The 25,227-nt window shown below is 54.3% G+C and overlaps 1 protein-coding gene across 5 annotated transcripts in view; it reads left to right on the plus strand.

The window, feature by feature from the left end:
• Positions 1-25,227, plus strand: part of SMOX (spermine oxidase) — a 55,308-nt gene that overhangs the window by 636 nt on the left and 29,445 nt on the right. The window contains exons 1-2 of one of the 5 annotated variants that reach the window (XM_032351324.1): positions 5,698-5,983; positions 23,403-23,636. In XM_032351324.1, the coding sequence (XP_032207215.1) occupies positions 23,429-23,636 (208 nt within the window). In that variant the 5' untranslated portion in view covers positions 5,698-5,983; positions 23,403-23,428. Of the gene's footprint in view, positions 1-5,697; positions 5,984-23,402; positions 23,637-25,227 lie in introns of those variants that run through there. The other 4 variants (XM_032351322.1, XM_032351326.1, XM_032351325.1 and 1 more) reach the window with 4 other exon arrangements.

Raw genomic sequence — 25,227 nt, forward strand, 5'->3', positions numbered from 1 at the left:
GGGCGGTCCAGGGGGTGGGCGCTGGGGAGAGAAGAGAAGACGCCGGGGCGACGGCCGGGACACGGGGAGAGGCCGGGGCGCCCTCCCTCCGGCTGTCCGGGTGGTCTAAGGGGGGGGGCGGCGGGTAGGGTGGGGAGCAGCTCTCTCCGAAGGGCCAACTAGGGAGCCAGCTTGGAAAAGGGGTAGGCTGTACTGAGCGCTCACTTTGGGGGGAGGGGCTGAGAGAGGCGGCTGCCTTGGGGCTAGGGGCTGGGGCTCTGGTAGGGGAGGTGAGGGGCGCGTGTACCCCCTCAGAGCTAGCACTAGGAAGAGGCGCAACCCCGATGAGGTAAGTGCAGTGGCAGGCACCAATGGTGAGATGTACCCACAGGTAGTTTGCCGAACCTGCTGGTGGTGACACATGCCCTGCCGTCTGTGGGACGCGCAGCCTGATGTTCAGCAGGTGCCCCAGGGGTCGTTGGAGTGGACATGAATAGAAGGTTAGGTAGGCATGCGTCTGAAAGTGTGTGCGGGGAAGGCCCTGTGTTTGTAATCTGGCACTTCTGCCCCCCTTCCTTCTTGTGAGGTGGGGAGGAAGCATCTAAGTTCCTTCCACAGACCCAGTCTGCCACTTGGGCTCCAAGGTGGTCTGCTCCTTGTCCCTCACTCCTGGATTACTTCCCTTCTCTCCAGTGTTAGAAGTGTCTTCTTTTTTCCTGGATAAGAACACTTCTTGACACCCTCCTTCCCGCAGTTATAGCCCCTCCTTTTTTCCCCCCCTTCATCCTTCATTTTTCCTCCCTTACACACCTACTTCTCCACTTCTCTTCACAGCAGAACTTCTCCGAAGAGCTGTCTGCACCTGCTGGAGCACATTCCTTTGCTTCTGTCCTAGCACTTCACTGAAACTGCCCCAGTCAAGGTTTCCAGGGATTTCCACACCCCCACAAGCAGGTCTTCCTTGACCCCCGCTTGGTTTTATTGATCTTTTCTCCTTTAGAATCAATATCCTGTCTTGACTTCTGGTTTTCCTTCTCCTTCCCTGGCTATGCCATCTTTAGGGATCTTTGGGGACAACTCCTTCTTCACTCAGCTCTAAATGTTGTAAGATCCCAGGGCTTTGTCCTCAGTCCCCCCTCTGTCCTGACTCCCTACTATTTACCTAACTTCCCAGCTCTCATTCTTTCTTAGGATTTTTAAAATCAAGCAGTAGTTTACAAACACACTGATCTTAAGTGTACATCAGTTTCCTTCTCAGGATTTTAAGTAGCAAATTTTGTCACCGGCTCCAGCTTCTCTATCTCGCTGTCCATCTGTTGATTTGGGGTGTCCTGGATGTCTCATAGGTATGAAAACTTCATATGGATGACACAAAACCCTGACTGCACTCTCCAAAGGTGACCCTCTGTGGGCCTTCCCATTTCTCTAAACAGCCCATAACCCACCCACCTTTAAAGACAGGAACAGGTGGCACCAGCTCCTCCCTTTGCCTCCATTCCCACATCTAGCCCAACATCACGTCCTTTTGGCTTTTTCTGCAAGATCTATCTCAGGCCTGTTCTTCATGCTCTGACTCCACTGCTGTGGCCCTAGGCTACTGCCCCAGGACAAACCACCTTTTATGTCTTGCCCCAGTGCTGTAGTAGCTGCTCTCTGCTTTCTCCAAATTCCCACTTGCCCACCTCTAATCTATTGTAATTGAGCAGCAAGAATGATTTAGAAAAATAGTGATTAGATAATCACATTCCTCTAAAACCCTTGATAGTTCCCTATTGCACTAGGAATAAAATTTTATAGCTTACTGATCAGACCCTCCGTGATCTGGACACGATTGACTTCCTCCCGCCTTATCCTGACCACGTCCCCTTTGTATTCTTCCTGATAACCAGGTCTGAATCGCTTCTGCCCCCTGAACACCAGCTCTTTCCTGCCCTGGGCCTTTGCTTGTGCCATTTTCTCTGCCTGGAATGTTCTTCTGGGGTTTTCTACTGGGCTGGCTCTCAACTTAAAGGTGCCTTCCCCGGGGCACCTGGGTAGCTTAGTGGGTTAAGCCTCTGCCTTCAGCTCAGGTCATGATCTCAGGGTTCTGAGATCAAGTCCCGCATTGGGCTCTCTGCTTGGCAGGGAGCCTGCTTCCTCCTCTCTCTCTCTCTCTCTGCCTGCCTCTCTGCCTACTTGTGATCTCTCTGTCAAATAAATAAATAAATAAAATCTTTAAAAAAAAAAAGAAAGGTGCCTTCCCAGTCTTCATAGAGGTCCCCTCCCCACTTCCCTGTAATGCATCATAGCACCTTATTTCCTTTCTTTACTTTGTCCAGCTTCTCAAGGGCTGGACCTTGACTGAATGGCCTACGACTGTCTGGAGCATCTAGCAGAGTTCCTGGCATGCAGCTGACTCTCGGGAAGTCTTGAGCCAGGTGGGAAGGTCAGGGCTGGGTTAGGCAGAAAGACATGAGTATTGCAGTCAGTGGACGAGCCCCCTCTTTAAACCTTAAGTGCCCCTGAGGATTTTTATTTTCTGTCCACAAAAGAAGTTGTACAAATTGCTACAAAATCGGACAGCTAGTAGGATGTGAAACAGGAAGTGGGAAAGGTTCAGGCAAGCTCAAAAGCCAGGCCTGTATGCCTAGAGGGGGACTGGGTAGGTTTGGAGCATATAGGGTTGATGTGGATTGTGGTGGGTGGGGCATCAATGATTTCAATTGCTCTCTTTGGTGGAAATCCAGGCTGGGTCAGCAGCGAGCTCTGTGTGTGTGTGATCTAACTCAGGAGATGGGGGCAGTCTGGGCAGACAGAGATTTATTTCAGGCCTATCCCTTGGATACCTGCTGGGTGCCCAACCCTGGGGGCAGGGAGTTGAAGGGGAAGAAGAGGCTGGGGCTTGGGGTCTTTCTATAGGCCCTTGTCTCTGCACCTACAGCTCTCCTCTTTGTACAAAGGAGCCGGCTGAGAATCCAATTGTGTGACTGGTGCTCTCAGAATGGAGAGCTGAGAACCAGGGGACCTGAGCTCTGGGATAGAGGGACTGGTGATGGACCAGTGGGATGGTGTGAGGGGAGTGCTGGAACTAGGGACTGGGGGTTCAGACCTAGGGTCGGGCTGACATGCCTAGGAAGAAACTGGAACAAGGGGAGTATCCTGTTGGGAGAAATCAAGCAGAGCACGGGAGGCTGGCCCAGGGCCCTGGTATACTCATTGGATGCCAGGCAATCGTCTAAAGACTTTGCAAATATTAACCCCTTTCATCCTCTTAACAGCTCTATGAGGTGGGTCTTATTCCCATTTTATAGATGGGAAGACCGAGGCACAGTCATATAACTCAGTAGAGATAGAATGAGGATTTGAACTCAGGGAACCTGGCTCCAGAATCCATGCCTTAAGCCACTCCACTCTGCCACTTCTTTCATGCCTCTCAGATCCGTACCAGCTGAAGGCTTCTTAACAAACAAGGGCTTTTTCTGACTCCCAAAGGTTCCTGGCCTTGAGGGGGGGCAGGTAGGAAAGTAGTCATACATTCTAAGGTAGAAGTGGTCCTCACTCAGAGTGGGCAGCTGAGATTCTCTGCTTCATGCCCCATTTTTTCCAGGAGGGGCTCCAGGCCCAGGCCAAGTAGTTGGGTGTCACGGAGACTGTGATTTTGGGGTGCTGGGGAGGTCAAGTGCAAAAACAGCTCCCTAAAAAACAAAACAAAACAAAACAAAACAAAAATCAGCTCCCTGCTTGGGATGCCATTAGAATGTCACCTCTCACTCTTAATCTCACAAACTGAGGGTTGTTGAGGGTTGGGGGGGTAGGGAGAGGGTGGTTGGGTTATGGACACTGGGCAGAGTATATGCTATGATGAGTGTTGTGAAATGTGTAAGCCTGATGATTCACAGACCTGTACCCCTGGGGCAAATAATACATTATGTGTTAATAAAAATAATTAAAAAAAAAAAGAATGTCACATCTCTGGGTTTAGCATTGCCCATTGGCCTCATCATCTGCCTTTGGAGAACTCAGGAGGTCAGGTAGGGGCTCTGCAGATAACCTGCTTTGGATTACTTCTAGAATGTTGCCAGGTGGAGCTTCAGACATGGCCTTGGGTTTGAGCAGAGCTGGGGGCACAGAGAAATGATACTTGAATAGAGCTTAATCCACATCACTACTCATCCTGTCCTTACCTCTTTTTGTCTGTCTGTAAAATGGAATGGGAGAAACTTTATCCTTGCCCTCCAGAGGTTGTGGAAGCTGGGAACTCCTCGAGGTTACATGCTTCAGTGCCTTCTTGTAGACCCAGCATAAGGGAGTAAGGACTTCCCATGAAGTGCCAGCCCCAGGAACTGGGCCAGGAAGGAGGGAGGCAGGTAGAGGGTGTGGCAGCCCTGTCCTTCGAGGCTTTCCTGTTTGGTCATGAGGATGCCTCTGGGCAGGTGACTTGGCTTCCCCAGGGCCTGGCTGGCTAGCCGAACAAGGGATGCTGACCATATAGGTATGGAGTCTGTGCTCCAAATTCTGAGCCCCAGATTCAGAGATCTGCTCCTCTATCTTTGCAAATCCTGCCAGACCCCCAGGAAAAGAGGGAGGAAGAGTTGGTGGCATTCTTTTCACTTTGGGAAATTGAGGCACAGAGTAAACACATCACTGGCAGAAGCTCACCAGGCCCATGGTTCTTGGGAGTGCCCCTTCTTGGGCAGGGACACTTGTCCATACTGAGTCCTTGTCTGCTGGGTTGAGGTGAAGACGGTGGCAGAGCCTGAGGCTGGCAGGCTGGAGTTGAGGGTGGATGTCTCCTCAGCTGGACCTTGTTACCTGTGGTCAGCACCTATGCTCCTGTCTGGTGCTCAGAGCCATTGGGAACATGAGAGCTCCACTCTGCAGGAAATGAGTGAGCCATGCCAGATGTGATATAAGGAGTTGTAGTTCAGCCTGCTTCCTGGAGGAGGTGATGCCTTAGAGGGCCCTGAAGTTCTGAGCAGCATTAGCCAACAGAGGAGGAGATGGCATTCCCAAGGTGAAGGGAGAGTCAAGCTTGGAGAACTGGGTTGAAGCCAGGTCAGGGAAGGTCTTCACTGGGTGCTGAGTCTAGACTTGATTCCCGAGGCCCTGGGGAGCCATCGAAGGTTATAGGCCTCAGGTGCGATGACTTGATCAGACCAGTGATCTATAAAAGTGCTTCTCAAACTCTAACACGTAGATCACCTGGGCATCTTGTTAAAATGTAGGCTCTGATTTAGTGGGTCTAGGCTGGGGCCTGAGCCTCTGTATCTCGCACATGCTCCCAGATGGTGAAAACCTGCCGATCCAGGCCGTGTTTGTGTGGGGAGGGTTGAGACTGGGGACTCAGGGCTCAGGCAGGCAGGTATAGTGACAGGTACAGCTCAGGTAGGACCAAGAACAGGTAAAGGGGCCCATCGTGGCTCCCATGGACTGTGTGGTAGGAGGCATAGGAGCTACGTGTGTGTGGGGGGCGGAAGGGGGGCGCTGAGGGAGGGGAGTACATAGAGGGTGTGGGATGCGCGGACCACTCTGCTGGGAGGAGGTGCTCGGAGTCTGGGTCTCAGACGGTTAATATAGGCCTGATTTTCCCAGTTACCTGACTGTGAGGAACTCTCAAGACCACGAGAGGGTGTCTCAGGCGACTTCCCCAAGGCAGGGTGACACAGGGCCTGCGTAAAGGGGACCTTATCTTTGCTGACAGCTGAGCCTGGCCCTGTGGGTAGCCAATCTGGGGTGAGCACTCTTCCTCCAGCCAGGGTGGGTCCAAGAAGATTGGGGAAACAGCCCCAGACATGCCATCCTCTCCTAAAAGTCCCCAAAGTCATCCCAGCCTCTGAGCTGTCACCCCCAGGGTGTGCATTGTACCTCACTTTGGCCTGCGTGAGTCCTGGCAGCTGGCACTGATGGTTACCTGAGCTGCTTTTGGGGTCTTATCCCACCTGGTGACCTCCCCTCCACCTCTGTACCTGGAAGTGAGGAGGCCTGGATGCTTCTCTCTGCCCTGCCCCTGACCGGGCAGCCACAGGCAAGTGTCTGCTCCCCTCGGAGGCCCTAGTTTTCTGTAAATTGAAGGAGTCCATTCCCTCCCGGGGAAGTAGGGCAGGGTGGGGGGAGAGGGTTACAGGGTTTGCTGGGTGGGGCACGGCATCTCAGAACAGCAGCTTCATGTGTTTTAATTTTGGTTTAATATTAAAATTCAAGGCTAATGATGGAGTAGAAATAAGCAGTTTGTCCAAAAACAGTGTCCAGCTTGCTCTGGAGATTTCCCAGGCCGCTTGCTGTCTGGGCCCTACATGGCCTGGTGCTGTGGGAGGAGGGTGGTATCTGAGGGCCCCAGTCAGATGAGGTCCCTTCCAGACGCTGGCAGGAGGGGAGGCAGTCACTTCACCCAGAGGAAGGTGGAAAGGACAGAAACTGAGGGCAGCACCGAGAGGGACTCTCGGGCTGAGTTCGTCAAATGTCCCATATATGTCCTAAAAGGATACCCACCTGTGATCCCTGCCTATCTGCCCTCTGCTGTGCCAGGCTGTTCTGTAGGGGTTGTGGGGGGGGGCAGCATTTCTTAAAGACTGTTCTGAGAAACCCCAGGGGTTCTGGGACAGGTAAGGGTAGAAGCTGGGAAATTCGTTCCTCCAGCCTGTGGGAGATTCAGAATGCATTTAAGAGAATTAAAGGTTCTGATAAGTCCTGCAGAAAAAGAAATCTTTTGTTATTTCCTAAACTGATTTGACCATGAAAATCTTTGTTGGGGAAGACTGCCTAATAATATGTCCCACTGACCAGGAAAGCACCCAGTGAGAAGGGCTGTTGTGGAAAGATGCTGCTCCACAAGAAACCACAAATAAGGGTGATGGGTGGGGCTGGAAGTACGAGGTAGGGAAAGAAGGATGACACTAGTTTCCTGGAGGAGGTGGGCTTGGTGGGGTGGGTACTATTTGGACCATAAGTGGAAGAAAAGGGCACTGCAGAGGGAGGGTTGGTCTGAAGGGGAATCTGGGCCCAGACTCAGCCCTCCCTTCTTGTGGCAACAGCTCTGCTCCACTGCACCGGGTGGCTGAGAAAGGCACCTGGGAGAGCCCTTGTGGTAGCTAGGCCTGGGTCTCTGTGATTCTGGGATGGTCTCTCACCACCCCTCCCCTGCCATCTCCTTGTTCTACAAGGTCTCCCAGCCTTTCATCTCAGAGGGTGGGGTTGTGATCTCTGGCCAAGAAATGAAACTGCTGTGTGCCTCAGTTTCTTCATTTGGACTGTGTGGATGATGTGACTTCCCTTGTAGGGCCATTGTGACACTCAGATACTGGTTGGCTGCTCTCCGTGTGATTGACATGGCTGTAGGCAGTGTCTCTGGTGGGGACCCAGGGAAGGGGACAGTTGTCAGGGACATGAAGAGGTACAAAGGCCAGCAGAGAGCACGGTGAGGCTTAAAGTGGGGTCCTGGTTAGACCCAAGGAGTCATCTTCTGTAGAGGGGAAGGAAGAGGGATGGTGAGGGTAGCCCGGACCTGCTGCTTAGAGGAGTGGCCTGCAGGGTGGGGACATTCTGACAGATTGAGATGTCACAAGCTTAGCCTGGGTGTAGGAGTCAGAAGGTTCCCTGAGTGCACTTAGGAGATGGGATGCCAAGCGCAGGTGAAAGGTGGCAGGGGCCTGCCTTGGGGAGCCATCAGAGGTCTTTGAGCAAGGTAGTGGTTTGATCAGAACAATGCTTTAGTGCGAAGCATGGCATGGGTGTGCAGGGATGGTGGGATGGTGGACAGGCCCTTCAAGTACACACATTGGGCTTCCACACAGAAGAGCTGTGTCCCTGAGCACGGGGAGGGAGCAGGTTGCTTATATGACCCTTCTGCTCAGAGTCTCAGAGCTCTGAGTCATTTTCCCAAAAGGTTAAGAATCTCCCCTTGTCGCCTTCCAGGAAAGGGTGTTGCCAGTGCGGCAGGGGGAGGGGGCGAGTCCCAGGGCTCCTGCTCCCTGCCTCTCCCTTTCTGCTGCCCCATGGCTGGGTGGGACGGTCAGGGAGGCCACCCTGCTTCACCCCTTGCCACACCTCATTTCCTCTGAGGTGTGAGGGCTCTTTGTTCGGCAGCTCAGGTGGAGGATGTGGGGTGTGGCGGCTCCAGCAGTGACCCAGGAGAAGTTGCTGGAATGGTGCGCGGGGGCGGACCTGTGGACAGTGACGAAGGCGCTCCGGAGGCCCTGGCAGAGGATGCCCGGTGAGCGTCTTCACCCAGCCCAGCGCCAGGCTCCTGTCCTTCTCTGCCCTGGCTCCTTCCTCCTCAAACAGGCGGGCACCAGGGCCCGTCCTGCTCTCTCTGCATCAGAGACTGAGAGGACGAAAGATGAAGAAAAGCATTTAGGTTCGGCCAGAGTGGCGTGGCCCGGCTCTGGGGGGAGTGGAGGACCCTGTCTGCTCTGTCCAGATTCCTTTATCCTCTAGCTGCTTCTTGTGGGGAGAATGTTAAGGAAGGTATGATTTAAGACCAGGGGGAGAAGCACTTGGAAATGATGTGTAATTTATTAGGAAAAAGAAGAAAGAACCTATCCACCCTCTGTCAACTTGATGCCAGGCCCTGGCAGACCCATAGTGCCTGTCCTGGCCACACGGCCCCACCGGGCATGAGCTGTTACCCCATTTCACAGTTGGAGACACAGGCAGTGCCAGCAAATGGCATGACTGGGTCTCACAGCCAGATTCTTGGACATCTGGTCTGATGCGCCTTCTTTCCTGCATAGTCCCCCCAGAGCCTGTCCCCAAACCTGCAACCATGCCTCCTTACCCACAACCAGACTTCCTGCCCAAGCCAGCCCAAAGTCTAGACCCCAGGGAGGAGGGGCTGGCAGGTCCTTCTTTTGGACTGGCCAAAAAAATGAGACCTTAAGTCCGCTAGATTTTAAGGTGATTCAAGCAGGAGACACTCAGGATCAACAATGCGCAGACATCCTTAGGAAAGATTTTTAAATGAGGCTTTTAAATGTTAAACACAGAGATCCCTTTTACTCTCTCTCTCTCTCGCTTTTATTTTAGGAAATTAAAAAAATCATACACAATGTGTGCAGTTAACTTTTGAGTAAATCTGAAAAGGTAGCTCAAGAAAAGACAATGAACTTGACTCATTCCTTGGTCTTACAAAAGAGTAGAGCCAGAGTGTTAAGATCTTACTAAGTGAATTCTGGAGTGCATTATGCTAGATGGCAGATTATGGAAGCTCTCTGAGCCTCAGTTTTCCCCTTCTGTGGAATGGGGATATTGATGCGAGCATCAGCTGATATATTCCTCAGGAAATGTTCAGCGCTGGGCTCCGTACCTCACATGCGCTCAGCAAAAGTAGTCCTAACGATAATAACAGAATTTATAAGAACAGACGTTTCTTGATTTCAAAAGCTGGTGAGTTATTAAGTCTGTCTTTGAACTCAACAAAAGGACATAAAGAATATGTTTATTGTCCAAGCCCAGCGTCTTAACTCTGTAGGTGTTTTATGGATTAAATCATGGGCTCAGGGCCCACATATGCATTTTGAAATGAATACCATTGGCTTTCCAGACCTAGTTCCAGCTCTTCCTGGGGGTGGGGGTGGGGGGTTTCTGCTTCAGGGTTGAACTTTATGGAAAGCGTTTTATTGGGTGATCCAGTGTTAGGACTCGTTAGGACAGCACAGCTAAACTGCTCTGAAGTTACCAGGAGGGGGAATGTCTTGGGCCAGTGAGAAAGGAGGTGACTGTTTAGAGGGAAGTTAGAGTGAGTTGCTCTTAGAATTTTCTTTTGTGTAGGCAAAGCGATCAGACCTCCATTTCTGTTCTTGGTTATAGAGGACAAAACTGAGGGCAAAGGGCTGTGGCCCAGCCCAGCGTCCTGCCTGGCAAACCCTAAGCCAGCCCTCAGCAGGTGGCCTCCCAGTGGCAGCCCCAGGTTTTGGCAGTGCAGCTGGGCTGAGCAGCCAGGCCCGGGGGATGCCTCCTACCAGCCCCCGAGTGCCTGGCACAATGTGTTCAGTGTCAGTCTGTGGGGAGGGTAAGACAGGAGATGTGCCAAGCAGAGGGCAGTCCTCAGGCCTGCTGCCTGGGAGGCTGAGTGGGAGCCTGAGAACCCAGCGAGCATGGGGGCAGAGAGAGATGAGCTCAGGGTTGTCAAACCCTGCTCTGCCCCTCACTCTATCCGGGTGGCCTCCCTCCCATCTGGGAACCTTTCTGAGCCTGTTTTGTTCATCTGTAAAATGGGCAGCAGGATGTTGTATTAAAAGATTCAGTGGTCGGAGAGGCGAGCCCCCAGCATGGGACCTGGCACACAAAGGGCCCCCTATATACAAGTTTGCTATGGAGTGTATCTGGTGGCTGGGTGTTTTGAGGCTGTTTTCCTTTTCTTTTCTTCATTTTGGGACGTTGCATGCCACCTTTGCCCAGTGATAAACTCTGGTGAGTGGGGGCATAGGAGAAGGAGCTTTGCCCAGAAAGAGTTTACTGCAGGAAGGGGGACAGAGTCCTGCTAAGCCTTTCAGGTCCCCACAAACACTGTGGGCAGCCCAGCTCTGCCCTTGGGGCGGGGTGCCTCTTTGGGGGCAGGGTGTCCCCAGCCAGGCAGCACGGGGACCCTGTGGCTCAGGAGAGAGGATGGGCTTGCAGGAGACCTCCCTCCTCCCGGGGCTTGGAGGCCAAGCACAGACGGGCTTTGTGCAGTCACGAGGGGCCTGCTGGCGGCGGCGGGAGTGGGGGAGTAGGGGGGTGGAGGGGGGGGGAACTGTGCCCAGGCTGAATTTGTCTCCCAGCCTCGGTTCTTGTCAGTGGTTTTAAAAGAGTCAGTGGAAAGTGCTGACTGGGCTGTCCTCCTTCACCCCAGAACTGAGGCTGCTGCGGCTCCTGGCAGGGAGAGGGGAGAAGCCCTGCAGGGAAGCAGCCACCTCCTCCTCGTCCACCAGCTCCGCCTCCCAGGCTTGGAGGACGCCATCCACAGAATGGGTGGATCTCCGGGTGCTGGTGGCTCACCCGGGTCAGAGGCTGCAGGGAGCTGGGATAGCTAGCCCCCCCCAGGGGGGCCCTCCTGCTCAAGGATCCTGCACCAAGTTCTCTGGCCTCAGTTCTCTTCCTCCTCCTCACACGCTTGTGGTGAAGGGTGAGGGGATGGCCTGTTCACGCAGAACTTGTCAGGGTTTGCCGGTGTCATGTCTGTCACCCAAGTCATCCTGATCCTGCCCTCACCCCCACCCCCACATCCTGTCATTCAGCCGGTCCCCAGAGGGTCACCACAGCACTCTCATCCTCTGCTTCCCTCCTGCCTGTCACTTCCTCTGTTCCAGTGTCACCGTGTCGGCCAGACTTCCCTGACCTCCCCACACAGAGCAGCAGCCTCTCCCCTCACCCTGCTTTTGTGTGGTGGCACTTGTCACCCCGGACCCGTTGGACCCTGTGGGGCGCTCGTGGGGGAGGCTTCTGGCTGTCGCTGGATCCTGGCTACCTGCCACAGAGTAGCACTCATGGAACATTTTTGTTTCTGTACTTGTTCTTACTGTTTCTATTGTGGTAAAAGATACATTACATTAAATTTACCATCTCACCCATTTTTAAGTATACAGTTCAGTGGTATTAAGGACATTCACTTCTGCACTCCCTCCTCACCATCCATCTCTAGAACTTTCCTTCATCTTTCAAAACTGGAACTATTCCCATTAAACATGAGCTTCCCCATCTCCCCCTCGTCTCAGCCCCCCGCACTCACCACTCTACTTTCTGTGTCTATGGATTCCATCACTCTTGGTCCCTCATAGCAGTGGGATCACACAGTTATTGTCCTTTTGTGACTGGCTTATTTCACTTTGCGTGATGTCCTCAAGGTGCATGACGTTGTAGCGGTGCCAGAATGTCCATCTTTTTTAAGGCTGAATAATATTCCATTGGGTATGCCGACCACATCCTATTGCTCCATCCACCGATGGACACTTAGCTGGCTCCCAGCTGGCTATTTTGGATAATGCTTCTACGGATGTGGCTGTCTACCTATGTCTTTAAGACCCTGCTTTCAATTCTTTCACACACACACACACCCAGGAGTGGAATTGCTGGATCATACGGGAACTTCAGATTTAGATCTTACATTTATTTATTTATTTATGGGGGGGAGGGGCAGAGAGAGAGGGAGAGGATCCCAAGCAGACTCTGCGCACTGAGCTTGGAGCCTGATGCCAGGCTCTGTCTCAGGACCAACACCGACAGTCTGCCACTCAACTGGCGGAGCCATCCAGGCGCCCCTGTATTTAATTTTTAAAAAGCCCCTCCACCCTGCCTCCCATGACAACTCTGCCATTTTACATTTCTACCAACAGTGCGCAAGGGCTCCCCTTTCTTCGCATCCTCACCCAGCCTTGTAGTAGCCATCCTAATGGGTGTGAGGACAAAATATTTTTGCGTGAATGAGTGAAAATCTGTCCCCTGCTTCCTCCCGCCCCCATTTTTGCCCCTCTCCCCTCAGGTCTCATTTTCTCTCTTATCTTGTTGGTGTTCATCTCTGTGGCTTCTCCACTGGTGACACCCTTGGCCTGGAACATACCGCCAGGCTTCAAGAGGCAGCTGACACATCCTGCCCTCCTCACTGCACCCCTCCCCGCCAGGTCTTGTGCTCACCCAGACTTCTCCCCACTCTTCACCCTGCTCTACTCAGAGTCTGCAGTGCCTGTGTTGTTGCTGAGGGACAGTGTGACCATCCTGCCCCTTTCTCTGGAGGGCTGGGGTGCTGTCTGAGAGAAGTTGCAGCCCTCTGGGGAGCCAGGGCCATCCTGCCCCTTCTCCTGGGTGCCCCGGGCTGTGGGGCAGGGTTTGGGGGAGCGACAAGCTTATGTATGAGGCTCAGTCACCTGGGGAAGCTGAGGGGTGCCTTGCAGGCCTTCAGAGCAGCTCAGGTGGGGGCCGCTGCGGCAGCAGAGGAAGGTCATGTGAGGGCAGCCACGTGGGGCCAGGGGCTCCCTGGCCTGGAGCCGGGCAGATGAGTCCTAGAGTGGGGGAAGAGTGCTGTTGAGAGTTATCTTGGAAGCGGTGCCACTAGAGCCTTTGCCCTTCCCCCACTGGAGCTCCTTTTTCAGGACTCTTCTGGAAATCTCTGACTCCTCTCCCTGCTCCCACTAGGTGCCTGTCCCATCTTCTCCCGCCGTCACCGGCACAGCTGTTATCACAGCCCTATCCTACCTTCTCTCTTTAACCCATTGCTGTGTCTCAGGAGAGGCAAAACATATAGATCTCTCTGAAGACATCTGAGGGGGAGCCTCGGACCTGTGAGAGATCAGAGCAGATACGATGGCAATCACCACTGATAGGCGAGGAAATAGAGATCACTGAGGATCCCTGAGAGCTAAACCCTGTCTTGCATGTGGGATCTTCTTGAGGGGAGCAGTCCTCCTGGGCAGAGGTTGGACTTGTCTGGCGGGAGGTGCAGAAGAGCCCTGGGGCCCGCATAGCAGGGAAGCAGGGGAGGGGAGGGAAAGGGAGACCCTCAGCCCAACTAGGGGAGGGAGAGGATCTCAGGCCTTGCTTGGCCTTGCTGTTCTTTCTGCCTCCTTGTCCTGCATGGGCGGATCCTGGATGTTCCGGGCTGGCCTGGAGTCTGCACTGGGAGTCTGCCCCAGAGCGGTGATTCTCAGTCTTGGCTCCAAGTGAACCTCATATAGAGCCCTTATAATGTTCAGTCCCACCCCAAAGAGTCTGATTTAAATGAGCGAGCATGCGGGGGCGGGGGGGTGTCGGTCATTTCTAAAAACCTCCAGGTGAGCCTACTGACTGTTTGTGTCTCCTGGGCTTGTAGGTTGTAGGGCCTGGGTCAGACTGTCTTTCGTTCCAGCACAGCCCTGAATTTCAGGGAGAAAAAAAAAGGAGCTGGGATCCTGAGGAGAATGGGGAGTCTGCCTGGCGGGGGTGGTCTTTACCTTGGGGGTGACTGGGGAGACAGAATTGCTGACTGTGTTAGTTGCCGATTGCTGTGTAACGAATGGCACCACACTACAGTAGCTTAAAGCAGCTGTGTATTGTCCTCAGAGTTTCTGTGGGTCAGGCATTTGGGAGCAGTCTCGGTGGGTGTTCCTGGCTGGGGTCTCTGGGCAGGTTGAGTCAAGATGTCAGCTGGGGCTGCACACACCGGAAGGCTTGACCAGAGCTGGGGGATCTGCTTCCTGGTGGTTCACTCACAGCTTGGCAAGATGGGTTGACTATTGGTAGGACTCAGGCTGTTGCAACACGGGTCTCTCGGTAGGATTTCTGGAGTGGCCTCTTAAGGTGGTGACCGGCTTCTCCTCTGGTAAGCAGCCCGAGAGAGTGAGGTTGAAGCCACAGTGTGTTTTCTGACCCAGTTTCAGAAGTCATGCTCTGTCATCTCTAGGACATCCTCTTAGTCACACATGTCAGCGTGGGAGGAGACTGCATTAGGGCCCAAGTACTAGGAGACAAAGGTCACTGAGGGCCATCTTGGAGGCTGGTGACCACATGGATTGCCCTTTTGTTGTGCTTTTGGCCTCCCAGCCTGGAAGGCTCAAGCCTCCCCAGTAAGTGGGGTGGCCCTTCTCTCCCCAGTAAGTGGGGTGGCCCTTCTCTCCTAATGCTCTGTTCCTCCCCTGTTGTCGGCTGGGGTGATATCTCTGTGGGGTGGGGTGGTCGTCTCTGGAGGTCTTGCTCTACAGTTATCTTGCAGGAAGGTCTGTGACTTCTCTACTGGTGTAGCCACCCCCCATCCCCACCACATGGTCTCCTGGCCCAGGCCATCCCCCTGCCCTGTCCCCCACCGCCCGCAACCCTGACTAGCATGCACTTGGGCCTGTAGGAAAACAAACATAAGAACTATTGCTGTTCCATGCCTGGCTCTGGGCTAAGTATTTTGCATTGTCGCACTCAGCCCTGTGAGGCAGGCATTCTTTCTGCCCCACTCTATTGAGGAGGTACTGAGGCTTAGGTCACTCATCTCATTCGTGGTGAAGATTCAAACCACTGTTGTTAAAAAACAAGTGATCTGATCCCGGGGAGGGCCTGTGTGAAAGCCGTGGTGCTTTAGCATGCCCTCAAAGGAGGGGACTCTTTATCAAGCTAGATCATCAAGTGAACCATAAGGAAGTATATTTTTGTGATTGTATATGTGTGTGTGTGTGTGTGTGTGTGTGTGTGTGAGAGAGAGAGAGAGAGAGAGTCGGGGGAGAGGAGAGGAGGGAGGGATATAAGTGTCTCTTTCTGGGGTTTCCCAAGGGCCAGTGACTTGGCTGCCTCAAAACAGGGCTGGCAACATGGGCTTGAGGCTAATTTTCTCTCAAGCTCACCCTTTCAGGAGAACTTCCTCCCAGAGGAGTGAGTCACCGCAAGCGCCATCTCCTTCAGCTCTTTTGTGCCCACAGTCTGGTCTGCTGTCACCAAGAGCAGTCCCACAGCAGTGTGGTCACTAGGCCAGTGATTGGTTCTGTGGTCTCTTATACTTGTATGGTTGATGACTTCCTGGAGGAGGATTCAGAGTTTGGGTGTGGGGTCCTGCTCAGAGGGAGGAAATCCAGGCCATTGGATCTTATCCTAAGGGCTGCTGAGGGAGCCACAGTGAGACCTGTGCCCTTAGGACTTTGCTGGGGGACACTGGAGGCTGGCTCATAGGGATTATTGCCATTTTCTTATTCCATTTTACAGATGGGGAAACTGAGGCTCAAGGGCTCACAGTCTTTCCCAGGGCCACCCTGGTTGGGGCAGAGGTTGCTGTCTGGGGGAATTTCATCTTCTCCAGGAGCATCCAGGAGTGGCAGTCATCATCTCAGCCCCCTGACCTGTCTTTGGGCCGAGGGGGCCTGGGGTTTGCTTGCATCTGGAAGCTCTGGGATCTGAGGGCAAGAACATGGGCCCTGCTTGCAGAAAGGTGGCAGCCTGCCGGGCCAGAGAGGCTGTGTGGTGCAGTCAGGCACAGAGATGGGAACCCAAGGCACAGGCTCTGGGGAGCGTGGGTAGGAGATTGAAGCAGGCTGGCCTGGAGTTGGAAAGGCCCATCACTGATGGTTCAGACGCCAGCCCTGACCAGCCCCTGATCTGCTCTCCGGTCAGAGTGTGACCCACTTACTTTTGCTTGGGTAGGATGTCCAGGGTGGAGTGTGGACCAGAGCTGTTTGAGTGTGGCTGTGGGGGATGGAAGGCTGTCCTGGGTTCTGCCCTGGCCCATCTCTACCTCCGTTTCTCTCTGGCTGCACGGTCACTGAGGCTACCAGCTGAACTTCAGGCCCATCAGACGGACTCTCCCCGTTCTCTGGCTTCTTTCCAGCCTTGCTTCCCTTCCTCCACCTCCAACTAGGCTTTGAGCCTGGGCTGGGTCATCTCCATGGTCTGTCTCTATAAGCAGCTATAAGCTGGGGTCCTGGAATGATCCTCTTGGGTCTATCCTGTCTTGGAGAGCCTCCAGGGAAGTGGAGAACAGACCATAGTGCTTACCTCTCTAGGAATGCCTCCCACTCCTGCCCACCATCACCTGTGTGGGCCACACTATTGGCTTTGTCCCCCTATACACCAGGTCTGCGGCTGCCTCTCTCCATGCAGTGTAGGCTCCCTGCTTCCCCTGAAAAGGATTACAAATACTTTTAAAGCTGTGCTTTCAGGGACTTTACACATCTGGCCATGAGGAAGAGAGATGGGTAACAAAGGCATTGTGTTGGGAGAGAAGTCTAAGGGCCAGGAAGGAAGATAGGGCCTCCGGAGCTCTTGACTCATGTTGGTCTGTGAGAGCCAGAGGACACTGCTGGTGGGTGGGCTCTGTGGAATGAGGCTCCCACCCCTTGCCCCTTTTATGAACCTGGGGTTAGCTGGTGACCATTGTCTCTGATGCCCGACCCTCCAGAGCTGGGTAGAATGTAGGCTGACTCAGAGGTGGTGGGGGTCAGTGAAACACAGGCTGTGGTGTACTCTGATTGATATCAGGGTCAAGGTCTCATCTGATACTAGGGTGAGGTTTGGGTCTGAGCTCAGACACTAACTGGGGTTCTTCCATAAGTGAGATGAAGCCCTGGGCCCCAGGAGAAGCTCCCAGGCCTCCCATTTCTGTCCTGGGCTCTTCAGGGGTCTTCCTCCCTCTGTGCTCTCTCAGAGATAGCCCTGGCAGGGGGCCACGTCTTGCCTGTGCTGTCTCATTTAATCCTCCCAGCTGTCCCACCACACAGAGGTACTGACGCCCATTTTACAGATGGGAAAGCTGGAAGACTAAATGAGGCAGTTAAGCAAGTGATGGGGCTTAAACCAATATGTCCAGGAGGTGGGGTAGATGCTGTGTTCCTGGGGTAAGTTCAGAGGTATTGGCCAGGTGGGACCTGGAGAAGGGATGACTCTAGTCTAGGGTCACCTGATAAGGGAAAGACTGGGCTCCCAGGCTGCCTCTGCCCTGTCCCCATGCTTCCTCTGTCTCACTGCCCACCTTCATGCCCCTGTGGCTGGCCTGGCCTGACCCTGCCTCTTTCACTTCCTGGCTGCCTGGCCTGAGTGAGGAGGGCTGGGGAGGGTCTGGCTGGGAGGAGTTTGGGCCCAGCCCCTCCCTGGGGTTGAGGGGTGGGAGGGGCCTCGCTTGCAGACAGAGCCCCTTTGTCTGGGTCGTTGTGCAAAGCAGCTGGTCTGGGATTTCTGGGCGTTTTTTACATTTGAAGAATAATTGCATTGTCTGGGGGGCCCAGGAGAATCCAAATCCCTCCCAGACCTGTCAGGCAGTCTGAAGAGATTCCCCTGGACCAGCCCCCCCAGCTTCCCTCCCCCTCCCTCCCTTCTGTTAGAAACCTGAAGCAGAGAGGGGTCGGGCCCTCCAGGGAAACTGAGGTAGGGCTGCCACCCCTGAGTATCTGTTAGGAGGAGAGACTCGAAAGTCCCCAGGGTTGGTTAGGGGAGGGTCCTGGGGCTCCCCAGAGCCCTGCAGGAACAAACATGGGCCATATAGGAATGGAGAAGGCAACTGATTAGAAGCGGTGGGCTCACTTGGCAGTGCTTCCGCTGATGGTGTCTGGACTCTTACCGGTGAGGTCAGGTGAGCCAGGTGCGCTAACTGCCTCGGCCATTCTCTTCTCCTCTGGGAAATGGGTCATTCATAATGAGGTGACCTTGAGAAAAGGAAAGTGAGGCAGACACATTTGGGAGTAGCTTGTGTTCAGAGGGGAGCCAAGGAGAGTAAGATTTTTTTTTTGTTTCTCATGAGGGGAGACTTTGGAAGGGCGTGGGGGCACCTGGGATGCTGGCCCTCGGTGGCAGTGGCCACTGTGGGGGGAGGGAAGTGACCTGCTGATTGCTAGGTGAGCAGAAGTGGACTCCAGTCCTGAGGAGGAAGGGGTGCCCTGCACGGAGCTGGGCCACTGACCCTCCTTGCGGTTCACTCCTGCATAGCCTGGGGCCACACCCTGCTCAGTGGTGGGGGGCTGCAGCCTCATTACCAAATCATAGCATAGTTTTTGCTGGGGTGAGATGTCCATGCTTTGGGAACAGAAGAATGATGGGGGTGGGGTGAGGGGGGTGATCACATAGCCCAACTAGTGCCAGGAACTCCCATTTCCAGGGTGTCTGTTGCTTCAGGAAACATCAGTAGAGCAGGCCTTGAGGGTGGGTTCAGCCAGGCACGGAACCCCCCAGCCCCAGTGCCCTGCACAAGGGTGTGCTTGTTAAGAGAAGACAGAGCCAGCTTCTCTGACATGTGTGTGGGCCGGGTGTCTCATCTAGGCCTTCAGCAGGGCAGCACGGGGGATCCCAGGACCTCAGCGAAGCTGGGGTATATATGTATGTTTGGTGGCGTCTGAGTGAGAACTAAAGCTAGAAAGGTCAGCTGGGTTCAGCAGGTAAAGGGCTGACATGTCGAGGCCTTACCCATTCTTGGTACATGGTTAGTGCTCAGTGAATATTGTTATGTTATGTTTCAGGGTTATGTTCCTGGTCAGTGGGAGGCCTGGGCCTGCAATCCTTGAGGCAGGCCCAGCAATTCTCTAAGGGTACAGTTCAGAGGGAGGAGGCAAGAAGTACCTCGGGAAACAGAGGGTAGAGGCCAGTGATTCTGACTGCGGGCTGGACATGGCTTGACCTGATGGAGAAGGGCAGTCTTCCCTTAGGGACACATTCAGTGTTGAGCCTGGGGACGGGGGAGCGGTCCAGCGGTGTTAACCATGATGCAGAAGCACAGGGAGATACGGAGCTGCCCCCAGCTCAGTCCTGGACATTTGCAAGAGGGGCTCTGGAGGAGCCCAGGACTAAAGCATGTTTCTGGTATTTGGAGATTAGGAGGCACTTCTTGGAGGGTAAATTGGAGGGGGATGCAATGAAACTGGCGGGCATGCTGAGAGAAGGTATGGTGGGGAGGGAAAGTGGACACACACTGGCCTCCTCGTCTTTATCCTTCTTTCTTGGGGAGCCTGCCACAGGAACAGGGCCTTTCTTCCCTCTGTTCCTCTCTTCTTCCCCTGCTGCTGCCTTCTTTCCAGACTGGCTTCTTGGGCGGGTTCAGTCAGGACAGTGTTGGCTTTGGGCCGCAGGGGGAGGCGTTGGCTGGCAGGCCAGAGCAGGGGTCAGGCAGTGGGGCATTCAGAATGAGATGGGATGCTCACACCATGCCTGGACCTGATTTCTCAAAGCTACCAGGCTTGGCCTGTCTGGGGACATGGGAGCTCCAGGCTCCCACCCTCATTTTGCCATGGAAATAGGATCAAGAAGACAAGTGTCTGTTGCCCTGGGCCTCCCTCCTCCCCCACCCCTCCTCCTCCTCCCTGCCTGGCTGAGCCAGCACTTTTTCTTCTCTCCTTTATCTGCCTGAGAAGTACAGGGTGTTCTGTTTCTCCTGTGCATACAGATCAAGGAGCGGATGTTATTTATTTATTTATTTCCCAAAGGCAAGAGAAGAACAGGCAGGCAAGGGGGGGTGTGTGTGTGTGGAAATTAAGTGTGAGTCTTCTTCCTCAATAAGCCATTTTCTCATAAAATTAAAAAAAAACAAAAACAAAAAACACCTGAAAGGAAAAGATGCCACAAGCCAACAGAAAATAAGCGGCTTCTTACCCCCTCCTCTACCCTGGCCGGAGATCACAGAGCACTGGAAGGTCCAGTTCAGGGTTTAGCTGAGGGCCTGGCACACAGTAGGTGTTCCTGCCTGAGGTTTTCTCTGTCCCTTTCTGTTTGGACCCTGTGGTGTACTGGCTCAATGGGCTGATGTGCAGGGCCACAGGGGGACTCCTCCCCTCTCTGTGTATAGGGCTTCTCTGGCTCTTTCCCGAAGGAATTGGACTGTGGGATTCTTTGTGAAGATCAGAGGTACTGGTGGCCCTTGCTTGCCTATTTCCACCCCTGTGTTGCTTGAATTTAAGGTCCCTGATACATTGGGAACTCGGGGTTCTTTCTGTGTTCCTCTTAAAGGAAAACTGCCCACCTGCCACTTCCCGCCGTGCATTTCTGAACCCTCCCCCAAAGGCCCTCTGCTTATAATTTAGTTACAGAAACTTACAGGTGATTGTCACACTTGAGGGTCTTACGAGTATTGTCAATCTGTGACATCCACACAGGGCCTTATTTGACTATAGCAATGTAGTGAGGACAAGACGGCCCTGTGTGAGGCTAGCCAGGAAGTTCATGTAGCTGGCTGGGCAGGCGCTGTGTCCCAAGTATGCTTTCCCTGTATCAGCTTCCAGCCTAACTAGACGCCGGGTTTTCAGACGCGGTGGCCCACAGAGATTGGGGTTCTGTGAAGAGATTTCAGAGGGGAGTGGGGACCTCCTCACCACCACCATTTCATCCCAGTCACACACGGGGTCCCACAGGAACTTTTCAAAAAGGGGTCGTCACCAGTCAGGTGTGAGACCCCTGAGGCAATCCCCTCCTTTATTATAGGAGCGGGGCGGTTTTGGAGGGTGCTCGCCTGCGGCAGGTGGGGGGGGGTGGGCTGCAGATGGAGCCTGGAGAGCAAAATGGAGGCCTCCCCCTCCCCCTTCTGGGGACTGAGGCATGCGGGCGGGGCGGGCGGCAGCTCCAGGTCGCATCGAGGGGTTGGAGGCAGGTGGCATCCGCGGCCGCTCTGAGCATCCTGTGTGTTTACCAACCTGACGCCAGCCCGCGTCGCCTCACCGACCCTTCCTACCCCGGCCGCCCGGGCCCCGCGTGCAGGCAGCCGCACCCTCGCCTCTAAATTGAGTCCACCGGAAGGAGAACCTGGGCGAGGGCAGGGTGGGAGGGGAGGACGTGGGCCACCGGACCCCGTGCTCCCAGAGGCCAACAGCACCTCGCTGCAGGGAGCCGGCGGGGACCGGAGGAGGAAGGAAAGGTTGTGCCAGACCCGGCTCCGCTGGAAGGGGGCGGGGAGCCCCGGCCTCCGGCCGAGACTTCGCCTCGGAGGGGCCCGCGGGCGCCACCTTGCGGCCTGCAAGCGAACTGCGGGTCGCCGAGGCGGTCGGCCTGGGTCTGGGGGGCTTGAGGGGAGTTTGTGGGTGGGAGTCCGAGGACGCGGCCGTCCTAGGCCGGGTGCCCAGGAGTGGCCTCGGCAGGCGGAATGATGGAGGCGTGAGGAACAGCTTCGCAGCCTCAGCGTATTTAGAAAAAGACCCCTTTGCTAATCCTATCATAAAGAGATGTTGGAGGGCGCGGTGCAAGCTGGGACGGAAGCCTCAGTGGTCAGACCAGGAGATGCGAGAAGGAAGCAAGTGCGAAGCTTCCCCCGCCCCCCCGCCCCCCAAACCACCCCATCCCAGCCATCCCCCACCTTCCTGGGCAGGGATGGATATGCGAATAGTTACTGAGGCGCATGCATATACATACAACAAATGGCACAAATCCTGAATTCCCCAAGTCAGTGGATCTTTATATATACACTGTGTAGCCACCATTCAGATCAAGGTACATATCCCTTCCGCCCCAGAGAGGTCCCTCCTGAGGCTTTTCAGTCATTCCCTTCCTCCCAGTCTCTCTTCTCTCCTCACAGGTTCATTTTACCTCCTCACGAGCCTCACGTAAGTGGAGTTATACAGCACGTACTCTTTGGTCTCTAGCTTCTTTTGTTCAGTGTAATGTTTGAGGGTATCAGTACTTTGATTCTGTTTATTGCTGAAGAATATTCCCTCGTAGGAAAATGCTACGATTTATTTACCCATTTTCCCATGGCTGGGCCTTTGGGCTGCTTCTGCTTTTTGGCTTTTGTAAATAAAGCTGCTATGAGCATTGTTTGGCATGTCTATTTGGTGAAATGTGCCCTGCTTCTCTTGGGCTTATTCTTGGGGGGGTGCGGCTGCTTCGTCACTGGAAGGGTTATGCTGAGCTCTATTAGGTGTGGGAGACAGTTTTTTTACTTTTTGTGTCCCCTGCCCACTTCACTGCCCAGTAGCCACCTTCCGCCCACCCTTCCTCTTCTGTTGTTAGGTCCCGGGTACTATTAGAGTCTGGAGCTTCTGCCGCTGAAACTTCAGCAAAGATAATTGAAATAGAAGTTGCTTGGGTCAGGGAGGGAACAGGGACGGGATTAGAGATGAGTGGCCCCCAGACAATTTCAAACCCTCGTGGTCACTATAGGAATAGAAGGGTAGCTTCTCCCAGCACTGGGGTGATTCAGGGACCACCCCCCACCCCCCACCGGCCCCGCCATCAGCTCCCTAGCCTGGCGTCTCTGAACAAGCTGGCTTACTGTAACTGTCAATTTGATGTCTGGCCTCTGGTGCCATGGGTCCTCACAGTCCACCGTTTCCTGGGCTCCTTGCTGCTTTGCGGTGACTGAGGAGCTGAGTGGCTGAGGAAAACAACCAGAGACCTACCCGGAATAGCAGAGGCTTGTCTGATACCAGCCTCGTGGCACTTTCTGGGGGGGCGGGCGGGACTATGTCCTGCCCACCAAATTGCCACTTCGTTCAGCCTGTGAAAGACTAACAGAAAGCAAGAGGACAAGAGAAGGGGTAAAGGAGAAAGAGTGCCAGGGGAGAACCACGCAAGGGAGGGAAAGTAGAGGCTCTAGCACTGTGTGTGCAAGAGTCCTGAGGTCTGTGTGAGCATCTTGGGGGTCCTTGTGAGCATCCCGGAGTCCATGTGAGCATCCTAAGGTCTGTATGAGCATCCGGTTTTGGTGTGAGCTGGATCACAGCAGCTGGGCTGGGGCAAGCTGGTTCAGGGTCAGCAGGGTCAACAGCTTCTCCTGACTTTGGCCTTTTTGCTCATCCCCTTCCTGGCTGGTTCTTGTCTCAGGTTTGCTGAGCAGGTTTGGGATGGGATTGATGGGTTTCAGGGGCTTGGGGCAGGCTCCCGGCAGCCCTGCTTCCTTGCAGGGCCCAAAGGTTCCTCTGCTCCACCTTTCTCCTTCCCTCTGTCTATCCTTCTCCCTCCCACGTCCTTAGGAGATGGTTCCTTTCGTCCGTGGCTCAGGAGGAGCACAAGGACTTGAGGTTACCACCCTGAGAACAGAGCTCGAAAGTGTCCCTTAGGGCAGGTGGGAAGTGAAGGCAGAGCAGGTAAGCCATGACACCCCTGCCCCCCTCTCCCCGCAGGTTCCTAGGAGGCCAGTGCGGACGGTATGCAAAGTTGTGAATCCAGTGGCGACAGTGCGGATGACCCTCTCAGTCGTGGCCTACGGAGAAGGGGACAGCCTCGTGTGGTGGTGATCGGCGCTGGCCTGGCTGGCCTGGCTGCAGCCAAAGCACTTTTGGAGCAAGGCTTCACGGATGTCACTGTGCTTGAGGCTTCCAGCTGCATCGGAGGCCGTGTGCAGAGCGTGAAACTCGGTGAGTGGGCCCCCTCCCCCTGACTCCTAGGCCAAGGTCATCTTTTGTCCTTCAGTGCTCTGGCCCTGCCTGGAATCTCATTATTTTGGTTTTCCCGCCCATGGTAAATATTCCATCATGCATGCTGCCTGGGCGTCTGGCAGAAGCTTCCTTTGCCCTTTGAGCAACCTGAAGGGCCCTGGCTTTCGCTTTTGACATATGACCTGGAGTGCACAGTGTTTAGGAAGGAGAGGACACGCAGACCAAACTGTCTTGGCAGTGGGTGGACCAGTTTCTACTTCTCAAGAAGAGGAATTCTGTAAGTCTTTATGAGTCATTAACTCTTGAGTGTGAATTAATATATCACGACTGAGAGCTAGTAGTAGGAAGTTCTCAGTAGGAAGGAGCTCAGGGAAGTAGAGGTAGATGGGATTTGTGGGTGATGGGCAGATCTTAGGATCATCTGGGAAGAGGATCTGTCTGGGTCGCAGAGTAATGAAGACCCTAGAGAAAGGAGCCAGGAAAGAGACTTACCCCAGGGGTGGGCAGATTTTTCCAGGGGTCCTAATGGGTGGGGAACTTGCCTGAAATGGCAGCTGGAAGTCAGCGCTTCCCAGCCAGGGGATCTATCAGTGAGAGGCCAAGTGGGCAGGGACCACGCCTGAAATCCTAAGGCATGTGCTATGTTGACCCTCTAGAGGATTTTGTATCTGGGTCCATTCCTACACGGGGCAACAGGGCCACGCAGTTAGGATGCCCACATTTGATGGACACGGAGCCTGGCTCAGAGACGGAGGTGGTCAGGCTTAGAATGAGCAGAGGCTGAGGACGCACATGGGGCCTTTTCCTCTTTCAGAAACTTTGATGTATTGAGAGTCTTCTAGAGCATTTCCTGGAAGGCATATATAAGGTTGCGTCCGTCTCCGGCTGGCACACACAGGAGTGTATGTTGGCAGTGAGGATGGAAGTGCCGTCCAAGGTGCTCGTAAACCTGGGGATGGCCAGCAGGGAAGCCCTGGGACTCTTTGGAAAGGGGCAGCTCCTGTCAGGATTCTTGAGTCTTGATAAAACATTCAGTGTGCCACACAGAAGCAGAAGATGAGAGGACCCGTGGCCCTGTCTCATGGGTTGCTGACCACGGAGACACACCATGCATGATACAGGCAGCGAGGCGGAAGCCTGGGGCTGCAGGAAGCTGAGGGGAGCTACCCTCTAGCCATCTGTTGGTGGCAGAAGTCTTTCTGAGCTGGGGGAGCTTGGTGCTGGGCGGAGGTGAGGGGAAGGAGAAGTAGGAGGGAGCCATATGCCTGGAGTGATATATGCGAAGAAGATCGAGGCAGACCCTGCCAGGAGAGTGGACAGCACACCTAGGGAAGGGCAAACTTGCCCCTGTCATGTGTGCAGACTTGCAGGGTGGAACACCCAGGCTGCAGTTGGACCTGCTTCAGTGTGAGACGCTCACTGTGAGTCTCAGTGACGTTGAGAAGGTGTTGAGGGCCAGAGGCTCGGGGACACCATGGGACAGATGAGGAGATGGGGTTGGTGCCCTTGGATGCAGGGGTGTCAAGGATCACGGCGGCCGAGGAGCAGATGGGAGAGGGTGGGAGATATC

This window comes from Mustela erminea, chromosome 7, assembly GCF_009829155.1.
Source record: "Mustela erminea isolate mMusErm1 chromosome 7, mMusErm1.Pri, whole genome shotgun sequence".
Classification (NCBI taxonomy): domain Eukaryota; kingdom Metazoa; phylum Chordata; class Mammalia; order Carnivora; family Mustelidae; genus Mustela; species Mustela erminea.